Here is a 25,953-nt window from a genome sequence, read left to right as displayed (position 1 = left end):
GATGGCTGCTAGGCTGACATTCCATGGGAAGAGGAGGAGGAGGGTAAGGAATCAACATCCCTTTCACTGCTATGAATTCAAGCATCTCACAGCTTGCATCCCATTGATTCTCAGCACAACTCAATATCTAAGGGGTTTAGACGGCTTGAAAAGCCAGGTGCCTAAATAACGGAGATACTTTTTAAACTTACAAAGGATCTCTTGATGCTCCTTCAACCCCAAAATTTTCCTACAATCCTGAAAAATGCAGTTTATTCCCAGCTCTGACTGTGAACTGCACCTCCCTCACACCGTGTCTGCCCACTCTGCAGAGACCCCTGGCCCTGATTCCCCCGAGGCTGAGGGGAGTTGGGGGTTTTGGGCTGCCAGCAGAAGGCAGCCCAAATCTGGTAGCAGTTACCCACGCGTGCTCCCTTGTTAGTCCCATGAAAAACAGGGCAGACTGTTGCTGCGGAATAATTCTTCCTAGCGGGTCGGAGTCGGTGGCGGAGCAGCGACTGAAGGATTCCGAAAGCGACGGGAGGGATGTATGAGAAGTGCCGGAGCTCCCCCAGTCTCCCATCCCGCCGGGGTGCCGGCTGTGCTCTCAGGCACTTTCGGTCAGGGGCACCCCATGCCTCGCAGATGAGGGTCTTGATGCGGAAAACCAGTGATAAGGGAGGAGAAGCGGGATGAAGTGCGTTGGGAACCAAGGCAAATCACAGATTTCCCTGGGGAAGCAAGGCAGGGGGCTGGGGGGGGAAGCGCACACGGTGGGTCGCGGCAAGTCTCCGGGGGGCAGGATTTCTCTTCCATCGCATGGAAGAGCGAGATTAAAGAAGAAAGTGGGAGTGGGGTGGGAGGGGAGGGAAGGGAAGGGGGGGTGGGGGGGGATGAACAAAGGAGATTGGCAGCACAGCTGTTTTGGGAAGAAAAAAAAAAAAAAAAAAAAAAAAAGGGCCAGCCTTCCTGTTTCTTTAAAGCCGCTCATCTGCGCGGCGGCCGGCTGCCGGCGGCGGGAGGCAGGCTGCGGGGAGCTGCGGGGAGCTGCGGCCGGGCGCACGGCTCGCAGGACGGACGGACGGAGCCGGGGCTCCGCTGCCCGCCGCGGCAGGGCGGGCGCAGATGGGCGGCAGCGGGGCGGCGGCAGCAGCAGCAGCAGCGGCAGCAGCATCGGGAGCAGCGCAGCGGCGGAGCGGCCGCGGCTGAGCTTCGCCGCGCAGCGCCCCGCGCCATGCGGAGCGCGCCGCTGGCCGAGGGCGAGCCCTGGCCGCGCCTGTGCCCCGCCGAGCTCGGCGGGCTGCGGCGGCTGCGGCGCAAGCACGGCGGCTGCAAAAGTTTCCGCGTGGAGCTCAAAGTGCTGAGCGGGCGGCGGACCGCGCTCCGTGCGCCCCCCGCGCCGCCCCCCGCCGCCGCCGCCGCCGCCGCCCCGCCGCCCGCCTGGGAGCCGCGCAGCGCCGCGCTCGGCCCCGCCGCCGCCGCCAGCGCCTTCCCCGCCGCCCCGCCGCCGCCGCCCGCCGCTTCCCCGCGCCCGCGGCCGGGCGAGGCGTCCGGCGTCTCGCCGGAGATCAAAGCGCTGCAGCAGACGCGGCGGCTGCTGGCCAACGCCCGGGAGAGGACCCGCGTCCACACCATCAGCGCCGCCTTCGAGGCGCTGCGCAAGCAGGTACCTGCCGTCCGCCCGGGCACCGCCGGCCGCTCCGCCCGCCGCCCCGGGGGGCACCGGGCAGCGCCTCGCCAGCCCGGGCCGTGCTCTGCCCGGCGGGACCCCGCGGGGATGGAGGGTGCGCTGGGACCCCCGCGCCCCGGGGCCAGGGGAGGTGAAGGGCAGGAGCCGAGTGGCCGCCTGACAGGAGGGGAAGTCGGTTCAAAATGCCTGGAAGTACCAACCCTAGAACTGTGCTAACACTCAAGATAAATAAATAAGGGCTTTTAATTTGCTTGCTGTTAGAAAGTTTTGGACGTGTTGGTTTTTTTTTTTCCCCGGAGGGAGAGTGGTGTAGAGAGCGAAAAATAAAACAAACCCGAGGAATCCCTCCGGGTGAGAACAGAGTGTGTAGAGAGGCACTTAGTCAAGCTGGGAGCTGGGGTGATGCTCCTGTACCAAGAGCACGTGTACTTGCCAGCTGTCCAGATCTCAAAGGGTTCACCGGGAATTTGGGCAGCGCTGTGCTCCTCTTGACTTTGGTGCAGGGTGCCTGACCCCTCAGGGTCCTTGGGGTTCTTAGAGCAGCCTCTGAAACTTTCTGTATGCCCTGTGTGCTAGGGATAGCCAAGCTGAGCTGTGGTCCTCTGCCAGTTAGATTCCCATGATTTTCACTGTAGAGTGTGTTTGAAGTGTGTCTGGTGCTGGGCTTTCTTGCTGAGAGGACTTGAAAATTCTCATAGTTGTCTGTAAAAGATAATAGACGTGTTCACACTGTCAGGGGGGCACTTTTGAAAGGTAAATGAAAGATTTTACCAAAATTCTTGCATCACCTCCCCAGGATGAGGAGAGATCCAGAGAAGCTGCAAGGCTCTTGTATTTTCTGCACAAGGAGAAGTCAGTGGCCTGGCCCCTGTACGCAGCCCCCTCTGCATGTAGGCACTGTGTGCAGTGATAGACAAAGATGTGCTGTCACGTTGTGCAGCCAGCTGTGCTGGCTTTTCTGCCTTTCTGTTAAATGCTGATGGGACTGTTCCAGGTGTGCAGGAAGGAGGAGATGCACAGGGCTCAGAGGGCTGTTAGCTGCAGATGAGTCTGACTGTGAGAGGTGCTAAGCATCACCTCTCCCGGGATGGTCCCTCAGCCTGGTGGGAGCAGCATGCTCTGCTTGCTGCGGAGCTCACACAGCAGGTTTTTCCCTACCGTCTTCTGGACATTACTAATCTGAGCCATTCCCCAGGTGTGCTCGCTTTAGGACTCAATCCTCTCTCCTGCTTTGAGGAAATGTGCTTATTCCTATCTTCAGCGTGCTGCCTTTCTCAATGGCTGCTGTTTCTTGGGTAGCACCCTAAGAATTAATCCTTTCCTATCATCTACTTCTGCAAGCAGATTTCAGGGGCTGGGAACTAGGGCTGTATGTCAGAGAATCACTGGTGAGCAGTTAAATTAGAGCATTTTTGATCGCTGTGCAGTGGTGGAATCTGACTGCTCCTGTTATAATCCCAGTAACCCAGTGTATGCTGGGTGCTGTCCCCCGGTGCTGAGAGGCCACCCCTTGTAGATGCAAACTCCAAACTTGATATATTTTGTTTCTGTAAGCTGCTTCCATATTTCGGTTGTTCGGCGACTGTGTGTAACACGCCTGGAAGTGTCAGTCTAATTCTCCATGGACAGACATCTACACCACCAAAACCGCAAGGGGAAGTAGCAGTGATTTCCCAAATCACTGGCAATCTTGTTCTAGGCTGAGCCTCAAGCAGAAGTCAGGCAGGCAACAAATTAAAGCTGCACTCTTTTGGGAAATGGGCAACTCTTGAAAAGCCTCAGATTCCTGGCCTTGGCCCTGCCTCTATAAATCACTTCAGCCATGGGCTCAGCTGGGAGCCCAAAGAGCCTGGAGAACAAGTTGCTGTCCTCTCTTCCCATGAAAGCCAGTCTCTAGGGTCACACAAGAGCATACTGGCAGAGCTGTGTTCACTGTGCAGAGAGAAAGAAATCATTCTCTGGGAAATGTTTGCCGCGAGGTTTTCCTAGCAATTTGCTGAGGGGTGGGCTGGCTGTCCCGACCATCATTGGATGACATTTGTATTCATTTCTTGTTGGGCTGCCAGCGGCGTGCCTGGTGCCGTCCGTGACATCAGGTGACAGTCAGCTTCATTGCTCACACGCACGGCGCTGCCTTGTCACTCACGTCATGGCAGCGGGGACAGCCGAGGGGTTTCTGGGGTGCAGCTCGGATCAGGAGACAGTGGGTTGCTTTCTGTCACACCTTGGCCAGCGGGTGGGAGGCAGGCGTGTGGAGATGCCCTGGTGGAGGTACCTGCACTAGGGAGGTTTTCTCTTGCCTTGAGCCGACTCTGTCTTTCCACGTGCCAGGGCATACAGAGGGCCTTCAGCCCCTTGCGAGAGGCAATCTCCGTGTGCTGTCTGCTCTCTCCCTTTTCTTCCCGTTCCTTGGTTAGTCCTCCGTCCCCTCCTTGTCATCACATATCAGGCTCTTAAGCAGCTGGGAGGCTTTTCCTGAGGCACTGAAACTGATACGTCCCCACAGACAGGCGGGCGAGGAGCAGGGGATTGTGCCCTGCTTGCACACAGCCGACCCTGGGTGGGGGTCAGGTGCTGGATGTAGAGCTGAGCCTTGCTCTGCCACTGTACCCAGCACCCACACAGGTGTCGTCCCTGTCCCTGGCTGGAGAAACCCATCCTCACTGGCACATGTGAGATAAAACCCCATTGCTTGCAGGATCAGACCCACCACAGCCACACTGTAGGGAGCCCGTCCATGCTTGCTGAGGAGGAGGAGGAAAGGGAAGTCATGCCTCTCTGCAGGACACTCTCCCTGTCTCAGCAGCCCACCCGAGGGCAGGCAACTGGCACGCAGCACTCTGGGCAGATGGGCTGACAGCGGCGTCCACAGCTGTGTACATATGGCACACATGTTTTGGCTTGTGTCGACTAACTCTCCAGATGGCAGGAAGGGGTGTGGGTTCTTTTTTTTTCTCCCAGCCCTTGGTGGAGGAAGAGCCAAACACAGTTGTTTCACACAAGGAGAGGCTAACCCAGCCATGTCTCTGAGGACTGAGCTGTCCCCAGCTTGCCTCCTCAGAGGTGGGAGGTAGGCAGGCAGCTGCCAGCTCTGGGAAGCTGCCTGCTGTTGGGAGAGACGTGTCACTGCCATTGCATTCACCCCTTGGTGTCGCAGCCACCAGGAACAAGGATTTCTCTCCCTCTCTGTACTGAGCTGCCTTTGCCATATGGCCATAGCACTGAAGAGCAGATGCTCCTGAGAAACAGCTCCTTCCTCCTGGCCTTGGTACCTTCAGCTGTTAAGTCTGGAAGAGATTTCTCCCCCTTAGTCTCCCAAGTATCATTTGTCCAAGTGATCCTTCCACTGACAGCAGACTCCTGAGGCAAACAGTGTAGTTCTCCTTGGAAAACACTGACCTGCTCTGAAACACTTTGAGGTGGTGAGATATTTCTGCTGCACTTGGCTGTCCCTCTGCTGCTGCCTTTCTGGTGTTCTGCAACCCTGGGGGCTGCTCCTGTCCCTGTGCCTGGGCAGCTCCTGTCTGGAGCACTGGTCTCCTGCCCTCAAATGCCCTGGCAGGTGCTGGTCAGTGAGTTCTTGCACTGCCCTGGCTGCTGCAGGACCCTCCACATGTGACATGGTGGGTTGTCACTTCCATCCTTTTCATCTTCCTCTCCCTGCCATGGTGGGTGGGCAGTGAACCCAAACATCTCTGGTGCAGACAGAGACACAGCACTGAGCTCTCAAGGACCTGAGGTCATCTTGTCCTCCATGTGAAGACTCCTGCCAGGCCTTTTGCTGGTGGATGTTCAAATTCATGAAGTGGTGCAACTGTCTGGAGGAGACAAGATTTTAACAACAACATTGCCTATCTTCAAAGCAGCTGTTCTCCATGCAGCACAATTCTGTCTCTTTTTTTTTGTCTGCAAATTCCTATTGGCAACAAATCCCAACTGTGAAACTGAACCATTGTAATGTTTATTACAGTACGGCCTTAGCCACCAGGTTTTCTGCTGGAGGCCTTGGCCAGAAGGGAATTGTGCCCTTCACCATGAGACTGCATAGACAGCCAAGCAAACCAGTATGTTGTATTCCCAAGAGCTGGATCGAGCTCCTCAGCTGTGCTGACAGACCCTAAGGTGGCAGCAAACTCTCCCTCGATGGATGGAGACAACCACAGCAGCCTTCCTGATCTGGAGCTTGCTTGGGCTTGCACATCTGGTTTCTCTCTGGAGCACTGCTGTCCAGCTCCTCCTGAAGAAAGTGATGCATCGAGCCACAGTGAGCTGGAGACTGTGCTGGGAGCAAATGTGTCCACAGACATTTATCTTGCCTTGAAGTGTATTGGCGTTTTTCTAAATCTTTTCACCACTGCGTTGCCAGGACATTCTCTGCCTCGGCAGCTGACAGCCTTGCTTTCTGCACTGATGTGGGTTCTGGAGATACTTTAGGGTTTTATAGGGCTTTTTAGCTGCTGGAATGGAGGTTTTCCCCCCACACACTAGCATCCTTTCACTTCTTGCTGCCGGCATGCACATGGCTGCTGTGGCTTGTTAAATCAGTGCAGAAAAGACCCTGCTTGCTCCCGTTGGGAGCATGGTGGGATATCAGGAGCAGAAGCCTCAAGGCTACAGGAGGAGGTTTTGTGGCTGTGAGGACACACTGTCTGCAGAGGTTTGAAGGGACAAACCAGGCAGTAAATGGAGGCAGGAGCTGTGGCTTGAGCAGTGCCTTTGCCACAAGCCAGCGGAGGCTGAGGCTGTTCTGTGGATGTGTCACTCCGTGCTCGCCCTCTTTGTGTCATCCCAAGGGCGGCTGTGGTTTGTCACCTCTGCATGTCACCAGTGTCGCTGACGTGTCCTTTCTGTGTGGTGGGGAGGCTGAGAGCTATCCTCAGTCACCTGCTGACATCTCCCAGCCCTATTCCCAGTGATGCATCCCTCTGGGATCCCACCAGCAGGAAACCCTAAGATGCCTGAAAACCCAGCTCCTGAAGACAAACCACCCATTGAGCTCTCTGAGGGTGAAGGCTGGCTGGGAAGGTTTGGCTGTTGGAGAGGTGCAGCTGGACTTCAGGAGAGCAGGAGCATCTTCCAGACACAGGGTGCAGTGCTGCCACTGTGTGTTGTCATTGAACAGCCCAGTGTTAACCAGAGCATCTCCATGGCTGCTGCCAGTCCCAAGTGATGCTGGTGGATATTTAGAGCACAGAGTGGGGCAGCCCTGTGGCTTAACAGCTAAAGAAGATGACCAAATACTGGCCTGAAGCAACACAGGAGGAAAGAAAATAAGGGAGAAACCAGACAAAAGGACAAAAATCCTGAAAACAATGACTGTGTGTCACCAAGAACAGGGCTTTTTTGCTCCCTTGGCTGCTGTCTAGCTGATTTTATCCTTTGCTACAAATCCTGCTCCTGTCGGGAGGTATTTGCTCTGCCTACTGCAGCCACCCTGAGTTAACCTCTGTGTTTTCTTATGGCTCCCACTGAAATTGGAGAAAAGAATCTGCTTTTCTCCATCAAGTTTTGAATCCAGCCTCTGCTCCCTGCCTTAATCCACTGTCAAATTCCTTTCCGGGCTGCAGTGGGGAGGTGGGACACTTTTCAATACTTTGCAGCAGAGCTCCCCAGGCTCTTTGTTCCCAGCCTGCATCTCCTTTGGTCTGTGCCATGTGTATTCCCCAAGCAATATATCCCATCCTGGTGCTGGTTTGCACTGTCCCCTGTGCCATGCAGGGATGCAAGCAGAGCCACATGTGTGCTGTGGGAGGTTGTGCTCCTGTGCAGCTGCCACAGGCTCATGACAGCTCCTGGGGCTCAGCAGTGATAGCAAGGGAGGGGAAAACCCTGTGGTGTCCAGCAGTGGCTGGTGACTGAAGAGTCACCAGGGCCAAGCTGGGGTAATGCCATTATCTCCAGTGGAGCTTGCTCTCCTCTTTACCAGAGGTTTTGGATCCATTGCACCTCAGAGATGCAGATGGCCACTACTAAACTAGCACCCAAAAACGTGTTTCCCCACTATAGTGCTGGAATGTAGCCCCTTTCAGGGGAGATTTTTGTGCCCAGTAGCCCTGGGATTTCTCCTCTGATAATCCCAGTTATTATCTGTCTAATTATTTTGGGAAGTGGTTCAAAGAGCCAGCAATAAAGCAAGACTTTTGCTGCAGCCCAGTGATGTGATATTATTCAGGCGTGATACTGAGGGGGTATGTTGTGTGCCCTGAGGATGTGCAGGAGGCTTTGGGGATACAACACATCTGTGGGAAGTGCAGGAGGACTGTCCAAAATGGAGTGGAGCCAGGGCTGGGGCAGCATGAACCAGACTGCCATTTGGAAGAGATTCCCGGGGTGAACTCACCCAGCACCACACCTAGGTTTTGTTTGGAGGAAGCCAATTCATTCACTCCAAGGAGTGAACTCATGTTTTTGTAATGTGAGCGATGGGGGAGCCAGGAGCTGGGAGGGAACCAGGAGCTGGGTTTGACAGCCTGGACCCAAGAGGCAAAGGCACCTCGGTCAGGACTGGGGCTCCTCTGTGCCTGAGCAGGGCTGCTTTTTGTTCCTGTTGGCATTTTTCAGCTGGGTTTGGGCCTGGGCTGAGAAATTTGCTCCCTGTGGTGAGGCAGGGGTGAGGTTTTCTTTCAAACTGCTAGGATTGCACTGCTAGCACAGGGCTGCCCCTTTTCTGTCACTACATTCTGGTGGCAGAGAAGCAAAAGTCAGACTTATGGCATGGAATAGCTGCCCATCGCTGGCTGGAATAGAGCTCTGTGGAACATCTGACACTGTGACACCACAGATGGTCAGGGGAGGTGATTCTTCTGCTCTGCTCTGGTGAGGCTCCACCTGCAGTGCTGCATCCAGCTCTGGGATCCTCAGCACAGGAAAGATGTGGATCTGTTGGAGCAAGCACAGAGGAGGCCACCAAGCTGAGTTTGGATTGTTCAGCCTGGAGAAGAGAAGGTTTGGGGAGATTTTTTCAGCCCCCTCACCCCTTCTCCTTACAGGAGGACTATAAGAAAAAAAGAGGACAAACTGTTTAGTACACCCTGTTGTCATGGGACAAGGCATAATGGTTTTAAAATAAAAGAGGGTAGATTTAGACTAGGTTAGATTTAGGTATAAGGAAGAAAGTTTTTGCAATGAGGCTTGTGAAACACTGGCACAGGTTGCTCAGAGAGGTGATACATAACCCATCCCTAGAAACATTCAAGGTCAGGCTAGACAGGTCTCTGAGCAACCTGATCTAGTTAAAATGTCCCTGTACACTGCAGGGGGCTGGACTAGATGACCTTTAAAGTTCCTTTTTAACTCAGACTATTCTGTGATTCTGGGGGGCCCTTTTCCAGAAGCAGTCCCCTCAGAGCCATGCCAGGTATCCACACTGTGGGATCTGGCCTTGCTGGGGTCAAACCCAAGGGTGCTGCCCCAAAGGTCCAGTCAGTGTAGTGAGCACCAGTGGCACAGAGAAGCCATCAGTGGATCCTGATTGCTGCTGTGCTGTGGGCAGCAGCAGGAGGGGTATTTGGGAATTAAATCTGAAGGGATCTGCAGGACTGTGAAAGGATGTCCCAGGAATACTTGCAGGCTTTTCCTGCTGTATAAGTCATTGTTGTCCCACCTGGAATATTAGAAGGGCTTAGAGCCTGCAGCTGTTGAGAACAAGGTAGGGAAGCCAAGTCACCTTGCTGGTGAACCTGAACACACCAACCAAGTCATCACATGAGTCCTGCAAGAAGCAAAAGGACCCATATGTGATCACTTTCCCCCCAGAACTAGGTGGAAAGGGAAAAAGGCTGGCTCCAAACCCTTCCCAAAAACAGTCTGCAATTTAACACATCTTTAAAGCAGGCAATGATCTTCTGGGCATGGCCATCAGCTTGTTAAGCAAGAATCACAGAATGGTTTGGGTTGGAAGTGACCTTAAAGATCGTCTAGTTCCAACCCCACTGCCATGGGCAGGGACACCTTCCACTAGCCCAGGTTACTCAAAGTCATATCCAACTTGGCCTTGGGATGAAGCATCCTTCCAGGGATGAGGCATCATCCACACATCCACTGTAGCTCCACAGATGCCAGCCTGGAGATAATTTGAGATCATGAACGAGGGGCTTCCCCTCTTCCCCCTGTGCTCAGGCCAACAAGCAAGGGACACTGTCAGTCCTGCTGCCCCACCCTGCCACTGTTTCCCCAAGGTGTCTTAGCCCCAGGAAGTGTCTGACTCACCCTGGGTTAGAAAGGGATGTACAAAAGCCAGAACTGTTAAGTACTAGACATTTATATGAACCTCTGGAAATATTTTTGGCAGGAAGCACAGCACAAACAATGAGACAGCGCTGCTGGGCTGCGTGTTGGGATGCAGGGGAGAGGCAGCCAAATGTTTTCCTGAGGGAGGGGGGCAAGGAGAGGGGCCCTGATGTGTTTTGACTCCCAGCATAAAAATAAACCAGATGAACTAGCAGACAGGTAGATTCAGCAGCTTACTATGGCATGTTGAACTAGCTGTCAGGAGGGCTTGGCTTATGCTGCATCACAAGCACTGCCTTAGAGCTGCCCCATCTTCCCTGCTGTGCCCAGGGGGCCCAATTCTGCCCTGTATGACCTTCCTGTGGAGGGGATCTGTGCACGTCTTTGCTGCTAAATCACATTTTGAGCACAGTAGCAGAGACATCTGGACCCCCAGCACTCAACACCCTTCTTTACCTCAGCATTTTCATTCAGTGTAAAAGCAGACTTGGTTTTACAGATGCTATCTGCACAGATCCAGAGGGTGTTTATGGAAGTGGTATCTTATTGATAAAGACAGAAGCTCAATGATGTGAACTGGCTTAATGCTCCTAAAGTGCATGGGATGCTCCTGGTTGTTCCCTGCAGACCCATCACGGTGAACAGACCCTGTACCCTCAGATGGCAGGGTGATAGTTGTGCCCATCTCTGGTTGTTCCCCAGCCTCATCCTGCAGCCTCCTCTGCTGTGCCATGTCAGAACCAGCTGCCAGCCCGTGTCTTTGGTGGGTGACAGTGACACTCCAGGGAGCTGCAGTGGATCCCTGCCTTCCTCGAGAGGGCTGGCTGCAGGTCAAGCACAGCAGACTTCCCACAGACTTCAAAGGGAGCATCTCTGGTTTTCCAAGGGCACTGCCTCTGAATCTTAGACGTCAAGGATAGAAAAGGCCTGTTATGTCACATCCCGTTCTCTTTCCCTGCCAAAGTGCTCTTCTGCACGGGAATATGTCCCAGGAGTGTTCATCTTACCTTGCTTCAACTCCTGCCAGCCTGGGGATCACTGATAAGACCCATGAGACTCTGCAGAGCCCTTTGCAGACACGACTAACAAACATCCTCTGACTGGAGCTCTGGTTCCTGCTGGTCCCAGCTCACTCTGTGCTGGTGTCCCAAAGCCGAGGATGGTGCCGGTGTCCTTGCCTTTCTAGCAGATAGCTGCATTCCTCAGGATTGGTGTGAAATTTCAGTTGAAGTTCCTTCCTAATTCCTTTTAATCATTGCAAATATTGCAGGCAAGATGGTGAGCTGTGCTGCTGCTCTGCAGAGACTCTGGTGAGGTCAGATAAGGGAAATATTTTCATTAACTGCACAGGAACTCGAGCCTGGCTCTGTATGGACCTGCTCAGCTCACAGCTGCCCCATTAAAGCACTGAAATCTGTTCAGTTCAGGCATGAGGAGCAAGAAGGTGACAGAAGGAAAGGGTTTGGTCCTTGCCAGGAGCATGACAGATCCCTGCTCACGTTAGTGCCTGCCGAAGGTCTGTGTGGAGGCTCTGTGGGAGCTGGGAGAGTTACACCTGCAGGGCCACACCAGCCTCAGGTGTTTTCCCACCTCTAAAACCCTCTCTGTTTTAAGTTGGATTTTGAAGATTTCTTGGCATCCAGGTGTGTCATTGACACCTTTTCTTGCAGTTTGTACAAATCTGTCCCCTCTTTCCTGTTGACTTTATTTAAAGAAGAGATAATACCAAAGTTGCACACAGACATACTTGGGGAAGTTTTGACTCTGGATCTGAACTAAGTGGCTCATTCCTCTCTTAATTTCCCATGTTTAATTCAAAAGGAAACATTAAAATGGCAGGAGCTGAGCCAAGACAGGGAGGGTTCCTGTGAAAAAGTTTTTCTAACACTGTTACCATGGCAAAAAAACCTCTTATCTCTTAATGTTGGTGCCCCGCACCCATCACAGAGTATCTGAACTATCTGAACACCTCAAGGTGAACCTCTTCCCATGGCATGTGGGGCAGTTCCAGTTTGGACTCTGCTGCAGTAATGTGGTAGAAGTGCTGTGTAATCCTAGTTGAGGGCTTTGTCAGCTGTGTTAGCACTGAGATCTTCCGTGCCTTTTGTAGCAAACACGTCCTACAAAACAGTTTGGGTTTTGTTTTGTTTCTTCTTGTTTCCTTTAAAAAAAAAAAATCCCAAAACACAAAAGAAAGAGCAAAACAGATGAGGAAAAGAGACATTAGCCTGCCTTCTTGTGTTGTAACTGGACAGCGTCTGTGCATCAGCCTCAAGGATTTCATGGTCTATTTTCCTTCCACTCGATTTAACTTCCTTCTTGCTCTAATTCTGAAATTACTCCCACATTTCACTGAATCCTTCCATTTTAGTTTCCATCTTGCTTTGTTCTTTCCTGATGCCGTTTGATCTGGGGTCTCTGCTGCTTTTGTTGCGTTGGCGTCGAAAGAGACTTGGGTGTTTCTGGTGCCTGAAGCTCTTGCTTTCAAAATAACTCAGCTCATTGCATCTGGGGACCAGGTACTGAGGGCAGGGGCATTGCTGGGTGCATGATGCTGGCAAGAAAAAGGAAAGAAAGGGATTTAGAGAGAGGTTTTGTAAGACAGAAAGGGGCTCTTAAACAGATTCTCTGCGATGTCCCGGCTCATTGCGAGGGGAATTTGGACTAGGTGACCTTTAAAGGTCCCTCCCAACCCAAGCTATTCTGTGATTCCTTGTATTCTCAGGGGTATCAGTAGTAGATGGTGTGCATAAAAAAAAAGATCATTTGCAGTTTTATGGCTGGTTTCTGGAGAGGCACCTCAGCCATATCACACCTCCAATCCTGTGTTCAGTTTTGGGTCCCTCTCTACAACAAGGACATTGAGGTGCTGCAGCATGTCCAGAGAAGGGCAGCAGAGCTGGTCTAGAGCACAAGTGTGAGGAGGAGCAGCTGAGGGGCTGGGGGACTCAGCCTGAGAAAAGGAGGCTTGAGGGGGCCTTCTGGCTCTGCACAACTCCGTGACAGGAGGGGACAGCCAGGTGGGATTTGGTCTCTTCTCGCAGGTAACAAGTGATAGGACAAGAGGAAGTGGCCTCAAGTTGTGCCAGGGGACGTTTAGATTGGATATTAGAAAAATACCTTCACTGAAAGGGTGGTCAAACATTGGAAAAGGCTGCCCAGGGAGGTGGTGGAGCCACCATCCATGGAAGTGTTCAGAAAATGTGTAGGTGTGTTGCTTAGGGATATGGTTTAGTGGTGGCCTTGGCACTGCTGGTTTATGGTTGGAGTCCATGTCCTTAGGAGGGGTGTTTTCCAGCCTAAAGGATTCTGTGTATTGTACAAGACACGGCCCATAGGATCAGCAGTACTAAAATCCTTGTGCTCGTGGGTAAGGGTGATCCAAGCAATTAGTTTGGATTTCCATAAGCACTATGGCAGAGGTCTTCCCTAGGAAAGAAGGAACCAAATAGCTTTGATGGAAGTGTGGATTAGTGATCAATGTACAGGCAGGGAATGGTGGATAAGGAAAAAGGGCCAGTTCCTGCAGGGAACAACATCATGAGTGCACAAACCAGGTTCTGACTCTGAGCTCAGCTCTGCTTTAAACAGGGAATGTCAGGTCCCACTACCTGAAATTGTGACTGTGCAAGCTGTGCTGAAGTTCATGACTCTGAGTGATGAGGTAATCATATGGCAGTTGAAATAAATACCACACAGATAAAGTGAAGTGATGCATATGGAAAAAAACATACCAGAGTCCTCATATGAAGTGACAGACCCTGAGCTGACCATTATTTCAGAGAAGGGAGACCTTGGGATTTCTCTAGATGGTTCAAGGAAAATCTCAGGTCAATGTCTGGCGGCAGTCACAAATCCAATCAGGAGTTAGGAAGAAAGGAGTATTAAACAAAACAGAGAATATAAGCATCCCTTAGATATATGCACCCACAACATGAACACTCTATGTTGTTCTGATCATCTCAGCTCCAAAGGGACTGGGAAAGGTTCAGGAAAGAGCAGCAAGGGTCATCAAAGATATGACTTCCATAGAACTGTCTGCTAAGGAGGATTAATCTTTTTATTTTGGAAAGGAGGCTGAAAAGATGATGGTGAACTAAAAACATACGTCACCTCCTGTTATGAGGTGAATAAATATCTGTTGTCCTCTCTTCTAATACAGAACTGTAGTATCTCAAGGGCAGACAGTAGGAGCCAAGTTCAAAACAAGCAAAAAATTATATAGACTGGAGAGAACACTTTGCAAAAAGATGTTGTGGCTGCTCAAAATCAACAGGGGTTCAGCTTAGCAGACCAACTTCATGGACAGAAAAGATCTGTCATGGGTTGTTAAATACAGGGATGGCACATGTAGCTGAAGTGATGGAGGTGACGGTAGCTGGAGCCTGGCAGAACATTTGGGGAAATCCTATATAAGCCTGAGCTGTTCTGCTCCTCCTTTGGCATCTGTGTGTGGCTGCTGTGGGGTTTGTGGAGGGGCTGAACCCGTTTTGCCTCTGTAAAGTCAGGGAGAGCATTCCGGGGGTGATCCCATCTTTGTGACCCTGTGGAGGAGAGAGAAGCTGAGGCATGAGCATGGCAAGAGGAAATAAAAATCTCCAGCCCTAAGCTGAGTGTGACACCCTAGAGGGGTGTGGAGGCTGGAGACTGGTGTGGAGGCAGGTGGTAGAGAAACATTGAGGTGTTCCAGTGATAGATTACTGTGAAAACTTTGACAGGTGGTCAGACAACCTGAGGGGCTCGGATGGATTTCAGATGAATGCACAGCTTCAGTTTCCCACAGGCAACAGACTCTTGTGCCTTAAAGGCTGAGTGACCTTCAGCAACTTTGCAAACTAGAAAATGAGGTGCCCAAGCCTATCAAACTCAGAAAGCCTCTCTTTAAACTGGACATATTAAAGTTGTATGCCAAAAATCGAGTGTAGATGTAGTGTTTTGCTGGATCATGATTGAAAAGCAACCCACCCTTCTGCAGCAGGAGCCGTATACTGCTCAGTTACTGAGACACATTCAGCTTAGTTTAAATTGTTCAAATGTTTCACGTTACAGTAGAAATCTTTAAGGGTGAAGAAATAAATTGCATGAGATACACCCAGCTCCCTGAACCAGGCTCTGTTTTGGTCTCTTCTGTGGGGTGTGGTACCATGATGGAGTGTTCAAGCAGGTAGAAATTACTGACTCCTCAAGGTTTTGCTACTCAACATCATCATGTTTTTTTATGGGCATGGGCTGAAAGTCACAGTTGTTGTTTGAGCACAAAAACCCAGCTTGTGATACAGTTGCTCGTACCTTCTTATTGCCTTATTCTGCAAGACCTGTGATGACATGGGAGCTAATTGTGGGGAGTCAGTTACTCCAGACAAGTTGCTGGGAGGCATGGGGATGCAGGTTTCTAAGAAAGAGGGCCTCCAAGAAGTGAACTGAGCAGCAGGCAGATGTCCCGGGCTGTATCCTGCCATCACATTTTAAGCAGAACTGCCCTGCTGAAATCAAGAGGCTTCATGCTGCTTTCATCCCCATGGAGATCAGCGGGGGAGTTCTTCTTAAAAACCTGTTGGGACCATATGGCATTTTATCACTAGAGTTTCTATTTATGTTAAAACCGCTAAAAAAATAACTCACAGTCGTTTTGTCATGCTTCAAGCAAGATATTTTGTTTATCTGGCCTAATTTTTAATTATTTCTTTTTCCCTGTTACCCTTTCTAGGTTCCCTGCTATTCTTATGGTCAAAAGTTGTCCAAACTGGCCATCTTGAGAATAGCCTGTAACTATATCCTTTCCCTGGCCAGACTAGCAGACCTGGATTACAGCGCTGACCACAGTAACATGAGCTTCTCTGAATGCGTGGAGCAGTGCACTAGGACCTTACAAGCAGAAGGAAGATCTAAAAAAAGGAAGGTATGTTACAGCCTCTCCCCCAACTCACCCCCTAAATAATGGTAAAAGTTACAAAAGGGAGAGGAAAAAAAAAATCCAAAGTGGTTTCCTTCCTTTCTGAACCTTGTGAAATTTGCTTGATTTTTTAATCCCTCTCCTCTCTCTCTCTCTCTCTCTCTCCCTCTCTTTTTCTCCTTCATCCATCTGATCTTGTAATAACCACATTCCTCCCTAATCAAAAGCTTTTCTCTCCTCCCCGTCCTCCGCGCCAAGCTCTTCCTCGTTAGTCGCCCATCGTGTGTTTCAACACGAGCGTGATCCTATTAAGAATCATCTTGGGACTGTTACTTGTTAAACCAAACCAACCTTGAGTTGCCTTTCGGAGCCTGTAAAACACTGTCGCCCGCCTGTGTTTTCTGTTTTGTTTAATCTAACACTTATCTCAGAGAAAAATCACCCGACAACAAAAAAAAGGTAGCTAATGGAGACATTGTATGTATAAACACATTAGTAAGATGTATGACCTGAAGGACATGTGGGTATCTTGAGGAAACAACGTTAAATCTAATTATGCCTTGCATTCCTTTAGGTTACTTAACACTGAACCAATTAGGTGAAATCATCGTCAAGCGGCGGGAGGAGGAAGCAGAGCGTTCTGCCAGTTTTCCTCTCAGAGAGTGACATGGGTGAATTAAAGGAGTGATTGATGTCTTTGTTCAGGCTTTTATGACAAAAAGAGTTTTGTAAACTTGAATTGAACTTCCCCCTGCTCTCTGAGCTTGCTTGTCAGGCGGGATAATAAATCAGCAGGATTTTAATGGATGAATGGGCAGCTAAGCTGGGGAGCAAGCTCCTTTCCCGATGTTGTTAAGATCTGCCTCTGATTCGGGCAGGTTTCCTCACTTTTCCTCCTCTTTAGCCCAACAAATCATCCTGCAGCAGTCCAGTTTATAAATAAACACAATAGCACACTCCCTGTTGCTTCCTCTGGCTGTCACGGGCTGTATTTATGCCCACGGAGCAGCGGTGCCAGGCAGAGACACGGCACTGCTGGCCCACAGCTGACAGCACTGCCTGGCACTGGGAGGTGTGGGGCAGCTCCTGGGCACAGCCCAAAATTGGGAGTTCACTCTGGGGTCTGTAGTGCCACAGGCAGTGGTGTCCCAGGGACACTGAAGTGGTGCTGCCAACCCTGGGGCAAGGTGAGAGTTGGTTCTCATATCTCCTCTCCAAGTTAAGATGGGGGAGAAGAAAAGCAGCATTTCTGGGGCTTCAGTTTTTCTGGTTGCTGGTTGGGTCTTGGGATCCCTCTCCAGGTCAAGAAGAGGATGAGCATCCTTTGTGAGGCTTTAGCAGATTGCTAGTTAGGTCTTGGGTCCCCTCCCAAAGTCAAAATGGAGAGAAAGAAGAGAATGAGCATCCTTCATGGGGCTTGCACATTTCTGGGCTGCTCTTCAGCCTTTGGGTGCCCAGTGGGCTGAGACTCATTGTCTTGGCATATGTAAACCAATGCAGGCTTAAAGACAGAAAACAAGGAACCAGATTTTAAATGGTTCCAAATCCCAGAGTGTTCACATCTGAGGGTTAGGGCTGGGCTCATCCTTAATTAAAAAAATAAATTAAGAATTGAAAGCCTTCCATTTACGGTGTTTGCTCTCTAAAGTTCTCTCCAGAACGGATGTGTGGAGAAAAGTCCCGAGCCCATCGAGAGTGCCTGATCAATGCAATTCTAGCAGGGCACCTCCCACAGAAACAGCATCATCAGGAGAAAATCTGCCTTTTCTCCACGTTCTTGAAGGGCACCCACTCTAACCCTTCTCCAAAAGCCCTCTCAGAAGAGAAAGCCAGGCTTGGTACCCAAGGTGGGGTCTTAATCCCTGCTCTGCCTTGCTTTTCTTGCTGGAAATTACAGTTCCGCTGCAAGTTTAGGTTAGTTTGTGGATGACAAGTACAGTTTTCTTTCCAGCAGTATTTGCTCAGGTGATGGCAAGAGCACATCCAGCTGCTGCTGAAGCCAAAACCAGCAGGTACCACTCAGTAACTCTGGTAATTCCCAGTAGATAGGAGTGAGGATGCAAAGCCTGGGTTGGGAGGACCTTCCTCCTTGAGCCAAGCAAATTGTGAGCACAAGGGAGGAAAAGGCTGTTGTCAGAGGGAAATTACAGATCCGGGATGGCTGTGCAGCGACCATCCAAGCTCTGGCTGTCAGGTGGTGTGAAGGGATGTCTCTCCTGGGGGGTCTCACACGGGCGGCTGGATGAGGATACAATGGCTTGGCCCGAAATCGCCGCGCCCTCATTAATGTTGGAATCGGCACGTTTTTGTGAGCTCTGTGTGGTTTTAATCAGGTCTCTGAAACCACTACTCACTGAGCAGTTCCTCTGAATTATCGACTTTGGGGTGGTTGTTATTTTGTTATTGTTTTTTGAAGTTTCCTTTTATACACTCTCTTAAAAAAATCGCAGCGATCCTGAGCACAGACCTCCGCTCCTTGAGCTCCACATTAGGTCCACAACACCCTTATCTCCTGTCATCTCCATTTTATTGTGTGTCTGCCTCTCTCACTCTCTCAGCTCTCTGGTTGCGATGTGCTGTGGCACCGTGAGCTTTTCACACAAAAAAGTAGCTGGTTGGAGTTTGTTTTGGCAGGCAGGGACTCCAGATGTTGCATTTGCTGGATTGTGCATTGCTTTTTTGCTTTGTTTTTGGGGGCGAATTATCCTGTGTCCCTAACATTAGGTTGTTGCTCAGATTTTGCTGTTGCAATAGGAAATTTACTGAGTGGCTTTATCCCCTCTTTCTGTTCCCATTTTGTTAATTAGAAAAGTTGGCTTTAGTCTTTCGAAGTTGACTAGAAAAAGAAAATCCCCTTCTCTGTCCTAACTACAGTTATAAGGTGATTTTAGTTCTTACAGCTGAGACTTGACTGAGGGTGTTTGGTGATGGGACATCTCATTTATAAGCAACAAAGGAGGCTTCAGATGCCTTTTCTTAAAAAAGAAGAAAAAAAGCTGACTGTGGGGGGGTGGTGGTGGTGGCGAATTCTGATGATAGTTTTCATTCTTTAAAGCTGCCTCTTGCTTGGTTATACAAATGACTGGGCTAAGCCTTGTCCTTAACTGTGCACCCAAGAGTTGCACCACGTAGGAGATCTGGGTTGCAACACCCTCAGCAGAGCCCCAAGTCTTGCTGGGGCCACACTGATGTCCTGGAAAAAGGGGGGACCTACCTTCAGCTCCGGCCAGGAGAATTCTCCAGCAGCACAGGGGGTGCAACAGCAAAAGAAAGGGAAGTCCAAGTTTTCCTTACCCCAAAGGTACCCTGTTTCTGCATGGCACATGATCCTCAGTGGCCAGGGGTCATCTGAAAGCCTCACAGGGATTCTTTAGTGTTTGGGGTCCAGCTTGCTCGTCCCACAGTCTCTTTTTTCTAGATTTTAAAACCCCACAGGGCTGAATTCTGGAAGGAAAGCAGCTCAGGGTCAGGATCAGGTTGTGGGGTGCATGGCTGGGGGCTCTCCCTGCAGACTGACATTTGTAGGGGATGCAGAGTCTGCATCACAGCCCCCCAAGACCCCCCAGCCCCTCAGGAATCTGGCCCCAAAGGTATGGGGCAGAACTCATTTCCCCAGCAATCAGCACAACCACAGCCACTCAGCCTACACAGAGCAGGATCCAAACACCCTGAGAGCACACCCAGCACCCCAAATCCCCACAGCAAAGTTCCTTCTCTTCCCTTCCCCTCGTTCCTTTTGATCAGCCCCCGTGCTAGGCAGCAACATCGCGGCCATGGGAGCTCAGCCGCAGCAGGGAGGGATGGGTGAGGGAATCTTTTTTTTTTTTTTTTTTTTTTTTTCCCTCTCTGCTTCATCCTCCCCCCCGTCCCGGCTCTTCTGGCAGTCGCAGACTCCAGATGTTCGGAGCGCGAGCTGGGAAGTCCTGCTGGCGCCACTTGGGGCAGAGGGCAGGGGAAAGGCACGCGAGCTGGAACCCGGAGTACTCAGTCACTGCAGGACTTGGCGCATTCCCCAGCTCGCTGCTGGCACATTCCCCAGCTCTCTCCTGGCCATCTGTTCCAAAAAAACACTTTCAGAACCTCATCATCACTCAGGATACAACACTGAGAGCAGCTGTTAGCGAGGCAGAAGGAAAGAAAAAAAAAAAAAAAAGAAGGAAAAAAAAAAGAAACACACACACACACACATTAAAAAAAAAAAACCAAAACCATGCGAAAGGTCTCTTTGTGAGAGAGGAAACTGGGTTATGAATAACAGGCGAGCAGTTGGAGCTCAATAAAAGTTTTCGGCTGGAATTTAGTTTCTTGTTTTTGTGCCTGTATGTGTGGATGAGCACAGACGCAAGGAATTAAAAATTAAAAATGTGCTGTATATATATCTTTTCCCAGATAATTAAATGATGTAGAAACATATATGGAATGAAAAGCTTCTCTGTTTGTTGCAGCCTGCTGCACTAAAAGGGCTGACATTATGCATGTAATTATTGCATTATAAAAAATATTGTGGTATTGTGCCATGCCTTGATGCCCCCTCATTGCTACTTTGCTAAAAGCAGAGCTCCTGCTGTAGGTAACACTTATTCCCACTGAAAAAAAATGAAAGGAGAGCGTTCTGCAGGCATATTTACTTGCAGGAGTGAACAAGTTAAGGGTTTGTATTATAAAAGAGAAATGATAGTGGCAGACTTGATTTGTACAGCACTGAAACCATTTGCTTGGAGCATATTTTTTTGATAACACTGTATCATGACTCGTGATTTATTTAGACAAAGCCCCGAGATAAAGCCACAGCTCCCACCCCCTGGTTTGTGCAGATGATCCTGGCTGCAGGGTCTTGCTGTTATTGATCATCTGATATTGATTATCAGAACCGTTCAGAGCCAGCACAGTAAAACCTTGATGATCTGCATGGCATTTCTTCCTCGTGGCTTCCCATCCTGTGTGGGGAGGAGGGGGTCTCATTATGTGATTCGACCTCCCTTTCCCTGCAGTTTGACTTCGCAGAGGTTCCTCTTTAAAAATAGCTTCATTTCCCTGCTAGGACTTGCCGTTGAGAGCGGGCAGCCAGCCAGTCTGATCCCCACGGCCGCCAGCTCCGCGGGCTGCAGGGAGGAGCTGGACCACAGGAGAGCAGGGACCTGCTCCCAGCTGCCTGTCCATCTGTCCGTCTGCCATGGGACAGCATCCCTGGGGGGACTGAGGGGACCTGGCTCTGCCCAGCCATGAGTTATCCCTGCTGCGTGCTGGCTGAAGGATTACCCACCCAGGGACCTGCTTAAAAACCAGGCAGTGAGAGGGTAGCGAGATTCATTTGCTTATCATTTGTGTCTTGTGTGTCCCTGCAGCCTAAAACAAAGATTGCAGGTGGGGCACGGGTGCTAAGGCTCATGACAAGTTCAAGCAAGATCACCCAGCTCTGGACAGGGGAGGCAGCAGCAGCTACCCCAAGGGCATCCCTGAGAGCACTGCACACCCTGCATTGGCCCATTGGGACATTGAGCATCAGTACCCCAAAGAGCAGGGCCCAAAGCTTTTCCTTACAAAAGGACGTGATGTGGGACTCCCCTGTTGCATCACAGCACCCCAAAAGCTCCTTTGCTTTAAGGGGACTGCTTTTTTGGAGCATCAGCATGCATCACAGCACACAAAGATGAATCAAGGATTTGCTCCCATGGTGGGAGCAGGATCCCAGCATAGGGTCCACCACCTTTTTAGCAAGGGTGTTGCCAAGAATAGGGTAAGATCCACCCCACAGATATTGGGTAACTGCAGCAAAAGGAAAATGTGAGTAGAAGAGACAGGAGAAGCCCTGGAACAAAGGCTGACTCAATTCCAGAAGTGCTTTGATTTATAGAGATTGAAATGCTCCGGGATGCTGCAAACTCACCAAGGTCATTGGGCCAGTTGTCAAATTCAAGAGCCATGGGAGTTCTGATGTTATTAGTTTAAAGCAGACCCAGGCTCATAAATCTGTCTTCAGAGCTCCTGGCTGGAGTGAAAAAGGGTGGAGGGGGAAATAAAAGAGCCTGTTCCCACCAAACATAACCCATGGCTAAGCATTGGGCAGTGCCTGGGGACCAGTGGACTGGTGCCAGTGAGGTGTGCTGAGCATCTCCATCGTGTTGCTGGGGGATCTCTCCATTCCCCTTTCCATTTCCTGTGTCTGTCTGTGCTGTAGCACAAATGCCCTTGCCTGGTTTGTGCATATTCCCTCTTGTCCCCCCATGGCTGATCTTCCCCAATTGCAGAGACTTCAGAGCAGAGACCTGACCTGAGACTCCTCTTCCTAAAGCCATCCTGCTTCCCCAAACCCACAAATGCTTTTGATCTCTCTGCTGTCTTTTAATATTAATGACAGCAGTCATTGCTTCCCTTCTTTTACATTTTCTTTCCATAGGTAAATGTGGGACAAATTAAACAACTGACTTTTCTATTTCAGGTTATTAATATATATTACATATTGTTGAAGGTTCCCAACAGAAACACTGGCAATACACAAGGCTGTTTATCATTCTTCCACCTAAACCTCATTTATTCAAAATCCCAAATAAGGCCTTGAATTACAGCAATAGTTTCTACATCTTCTCTGAGCAACACTAGGTAGGATTGCCCAGAGGCAACTCCAGGAATCTGGGGTCCAGCAGATACCAGCATTTATTGCATGGAGGATGACCTGGGTGCTTTTAGTGAAATATTCTTATCAAGAGAAACCTTGATGGTCCTGGGGCAGTCCTAAGCTTCCCTGGGTCTGCACTTGACAGGAGGGGGTGAAAAGGTGGATTTTAGGTTCCACTGTCCCTTAGCTTGTAACAGATGATCAGCTGTAATTGTTGATCTCACAGCAGCTGCACTAATGATAGTCATAAATCAAATAAATACCAGTAGGTTACTAGTGTTTTATACCCTGATGTTACAACATCCAGTGATGGGAAAGAAGAGGCAGTGCAGAAACAAAACGAACTGGAGAAGAAAGTTTTTCAGGCCAGGCTTTAAGGAGTTTGACCTTGTTAAGACTGACAGAAAGATGGCTGACCTGTCCAGGGAATTGGTGACTGTGTCCAGAGGACTTTCAGAAGCCGTACTGCACGCTGAAAGATTCTTAAACCCACTGGCAAAAAGCAAGAAACGCTGGCACTAGCTAAACGTGATCTCATTTCCAAGTTTCTAATTCCGAAGTTATTTAAAGGAGGATTTAGAGCCCACGTGATGAAGGCAGTTTGGACAATGGAGATGTGATCTCATTAAATCCTCAGGCCCTGAGGATTTTCCTCTGTTTTGAGCTATGCTAACAATTGTTTGTGGGATATTTGTGGGGCTTATTTTAATGCTGAAGGGGGTTTAGATGAGATTTTCCTTGTCTAAAGCTGCCGTGGTATGGAGTTGACCAATTTCCTATGGACCTGGCCATAATATTCTGTAGCCCAGTGTAAACTCCCAAGTAATCTGTCACGGCTGTGACTCACAGGGGATGCATAGGCACACACGGGACCTGTTGTGTCCCACAGACTGAGCAGCCATGCCTGCAGAAAACTCAATACAACAACTAAAATATAGAAGTCCACCTACTGCATAAACCCATCTAATTGCAACTCCTTTGCTTTCTGAGATCAGCTCCTGAACTGAAAATAGCAGGTATTTGCCATCACTTCTGATTTTTATTTTTTTTGCGGTAGGAGTTAGACCCACCACCAAATTACTATGTTGTTTTTCTTCCCCAAGCCTTTCTCTTCCTGTCTGCCAGTCTCTCTCCTCTGTGCAGGCTCTGGCCTCCATTGTGGCACCTACAGATGGTTCCACTGTCAGCCCAACTCTCAAAAATTGCAGATCCATGGCCAGCATTCCCCAAGGATGCTCTCGTGTGCGTCAGCAACAGTCCGTGCAAGGAGCCGCCGGGACACCATGTGTTCACTGTTCTCATGGTGCATCTTTCTCTTTCCAGGAGTAAAAACCAGGAAGGGAGGATTCTGAAGAGCTTCCAACCAGAGTTACATCTGATCTTGGCAAAGGTTGCACGATCCAGATGAAGACTGAAAGCAGCTTTTTTGCAGAAACCCCTACTGGAGATGATGATTGGCCAAGGAACTTTCTTAATCTCTGGAACAGAAAGGAAAAAAGGAAAAGAAAAGAAAAAACAAAAGGACAGGGATGCTTCTTATTGTTGTTAAGCCAGCCACCTTTTAGTACGTGCAATTTATTTAGCACTTTTCCCTTTGCTTAACTGGGAAATGTTACCCTCTCAGCTCATGTGTACAGTAATTTTTTGTTGTTGTTGTTGTTGTTGCTGTTGTGCCAAAGATTTGATGGAGCTTCTACACTGTGTCTTATTTTCGCCTTAATGTTAAATCTTTGAGCCAAAGAGAAGTCAGAGGTGCCATTCAGATCGTGGCAAGCAGGCCAGCCAGCTGTCGGTGACAAAGCCCAATTTCTGTACCCTTCTGTGAGTTAACTCTTACTTCTTCAGCCTGCACTTCCCTGCCTGCAACCCTGGAGCCAGAATTTGGTGTGGGCAAGAGCTGGGACAACACCAAGCCATGCTTTGGCATTCAGGTTTGCTTCTTCCTTTGAGCTACTCTGTAGTTCTGCCTTTTGGGCAATTTCCTGATGTTCCTGCCTGTGCAACACATCCACAGGGTAGAAATACTGACATGAAGTGAGAGCTGAAACAGGAGCTATGAATTTATTTTTTTTAATAAAGAAATGAAATTAAACAAGCAAAAGCAAAGTGCCATGTAAAGCAGAGAGAGAAAGAAAAAAAATCACAAGAAAGTTCAGCCAGGCAGAAAGAAGTGCAGCAAAATGATTCAGCCGGTGTTTCAGGTTTGTGAAGTCGTTTTTTCCATGGGGTTTTTCAAGTGGTCAGAAACCCATGTAATGCAAAAGCATTTGAATCCTATACTGTACCTTTCACTTCAAATTGAAGTAAAAAAAGAAAAAGAGAAGAGATGGAGAAACATTTGCTTGGAGTAAGCAGACTTTATAGCTAATGCAGTTCGTATGCAGGACATCTGCTAATGATGGAGGGACAGAGCTCTGTGTTCAAGTAAAAAAACGCGAGTTTCCAAACCAAGAGGATTAACAAGTTTTGTTAATCTCAAGGGGAAATATTATTTGTGAGGCCAGATTCACATCCTGGCTACTTCAGTGTGAACCAGGTTCTCATGTGTCTGACTTACTCCAGTGTGGGTCTGGCCAGGCATCGCCAGGCACTGGGGAGGGCGAGGGGATGGGGCAGGCAAGAATCACTGGGCAGGGGAGGGAATAGTCTCTGTTTTACTGTCATGAATATACAAAACTTGAACTCCTCAGTGCCTGCCTGTTTATTTCCTGAGCTGAGCAATTGGCTGGTGAGCCCCAAGCTGGGGAGCTGCTGTGCAAAGCCTGAGCTTGCCAGAGCAGGGTCTGAGTCTGGGGTGCCAGGCTGCTCAGTTCCAAGTCCCCTGGCTCCCAGTGAGCTCGAGATGTCTTCTACCAGATTTCTGGGACACATGGGACAGCTGTGTCCAAACCCCCTCCCAGGAGCTCCTTATATTGCTCCCCCCTCCACTCTACCGCTGGTCATTATTAGCAGCCCAATAAAATACATTTTTAGATTGTCATTTGTATTTCTTTATTAAAGCACAGTTTTTAACGATGTCTTTTATTATATACATTAAAGCCATCTTTTTAGCTTGTAACGGGGAGACAGGCTGAGCTCACTGACTGTGGGAAATGCTCCAGGGCTGTTTGCACTCATGTCAAAGGACTGGGTTTAAAGTGCATTTGCTTTCAGGAACCAGCAAGCAACTGGACCTTTTGTGTGTGGCCCAGCCAGAGAATACACTGAGAAAAAGGGAAATGGAAGGCAGTAGGAAAAATAAAACAAAACAACCTCACAAGATGACCTAAAGGGAGAACAGTCAGTTTTGTGATGGCCATGCTGCAATTCTCCCAATTCTCTTCTGGGTTTTGAGCAAGAGCAATGGATACAGCCCCAGTTGTCCTGGTACACACAGGAAACCCCGTGGGCATTTCTTTGAGCTGAGTGAAACATTCACTGAGCATTTTTAATTTGAGAAATACCATCATATTTTAGTTATGAGTTCTGCAGTGGCTCTCAGTTTGAGAGAGTTAATAATTATCAGTAAAGCAAGGTCTGCAGGGAAAGTCAGCGATACAATACTGC

The 25,953-nt window shown here is 49.7% G+C and overlaps 1 protein-coding gene across 1 annotated transcript; it reads left to right on the top strand.

The window, feature by feature from the left end:
* Positions 1 to 1,198: 1,198 nt before the first annotated feature.
* ATOH8 (atonal bHLH transcription factor 8) lies at positions 1,199 to 25,387 on the top strand. Its single transcript, XM_014895200.2, has 3 exons — positions 1,199 to 1,645; positions 15,606 to 15,797; positions 23,731 to 25,387. Exons 1-3 carry the CDS (start codon positions 1,214 to 1,216, stop codon positions 23,734 to 23,736), a joined length of 630 nt encoding a protein of 209 aa, XP_014750686.1. The 5' UTR covers positions 1,199 to 1,213; the 3' UTR covers positions 23,737 to 25,387.
* Positions 25,388 to 25,953: the final 566 nt, after the last annotated feature.

Source organism: Sturnus vulgaris, chromosome 4 (assembly GCF_052056855.1).
Source record: "Sturnus vulgaris isolate bStuVul1 chromosome 4, bStuVul1.hap1, whole genome shotgun sequence".
Classification (NCBI taxonomy): Eukaryota; Metazoa; Chordata; class Aves; order Passeriformes; family Sturnidae; genus Sturnus; species Sturnus vulgaris.
The sequence above is the reverse complement of the archived record's forward strand: the minus strand, read 5'-3'. Positions and strand labels throughout refer to the sequence as shown.

Coding starts and splice junctions, on each gene's coding strand:
- ATOH8 (XM_014895200.2), top strand. CDS start 1,214: ATGCGGAGCGCGCCGCTGGCCGAGGGCGAGCCCTGGCCGCGCCTGTGC. Junction 1,646..15,605: donor TCGAGGCGCTGCGCAAGCAG/GTACCTGCCGTC, acceptor TACCCTTTCTAG/GTTCCCTGCTATTCTTATGG.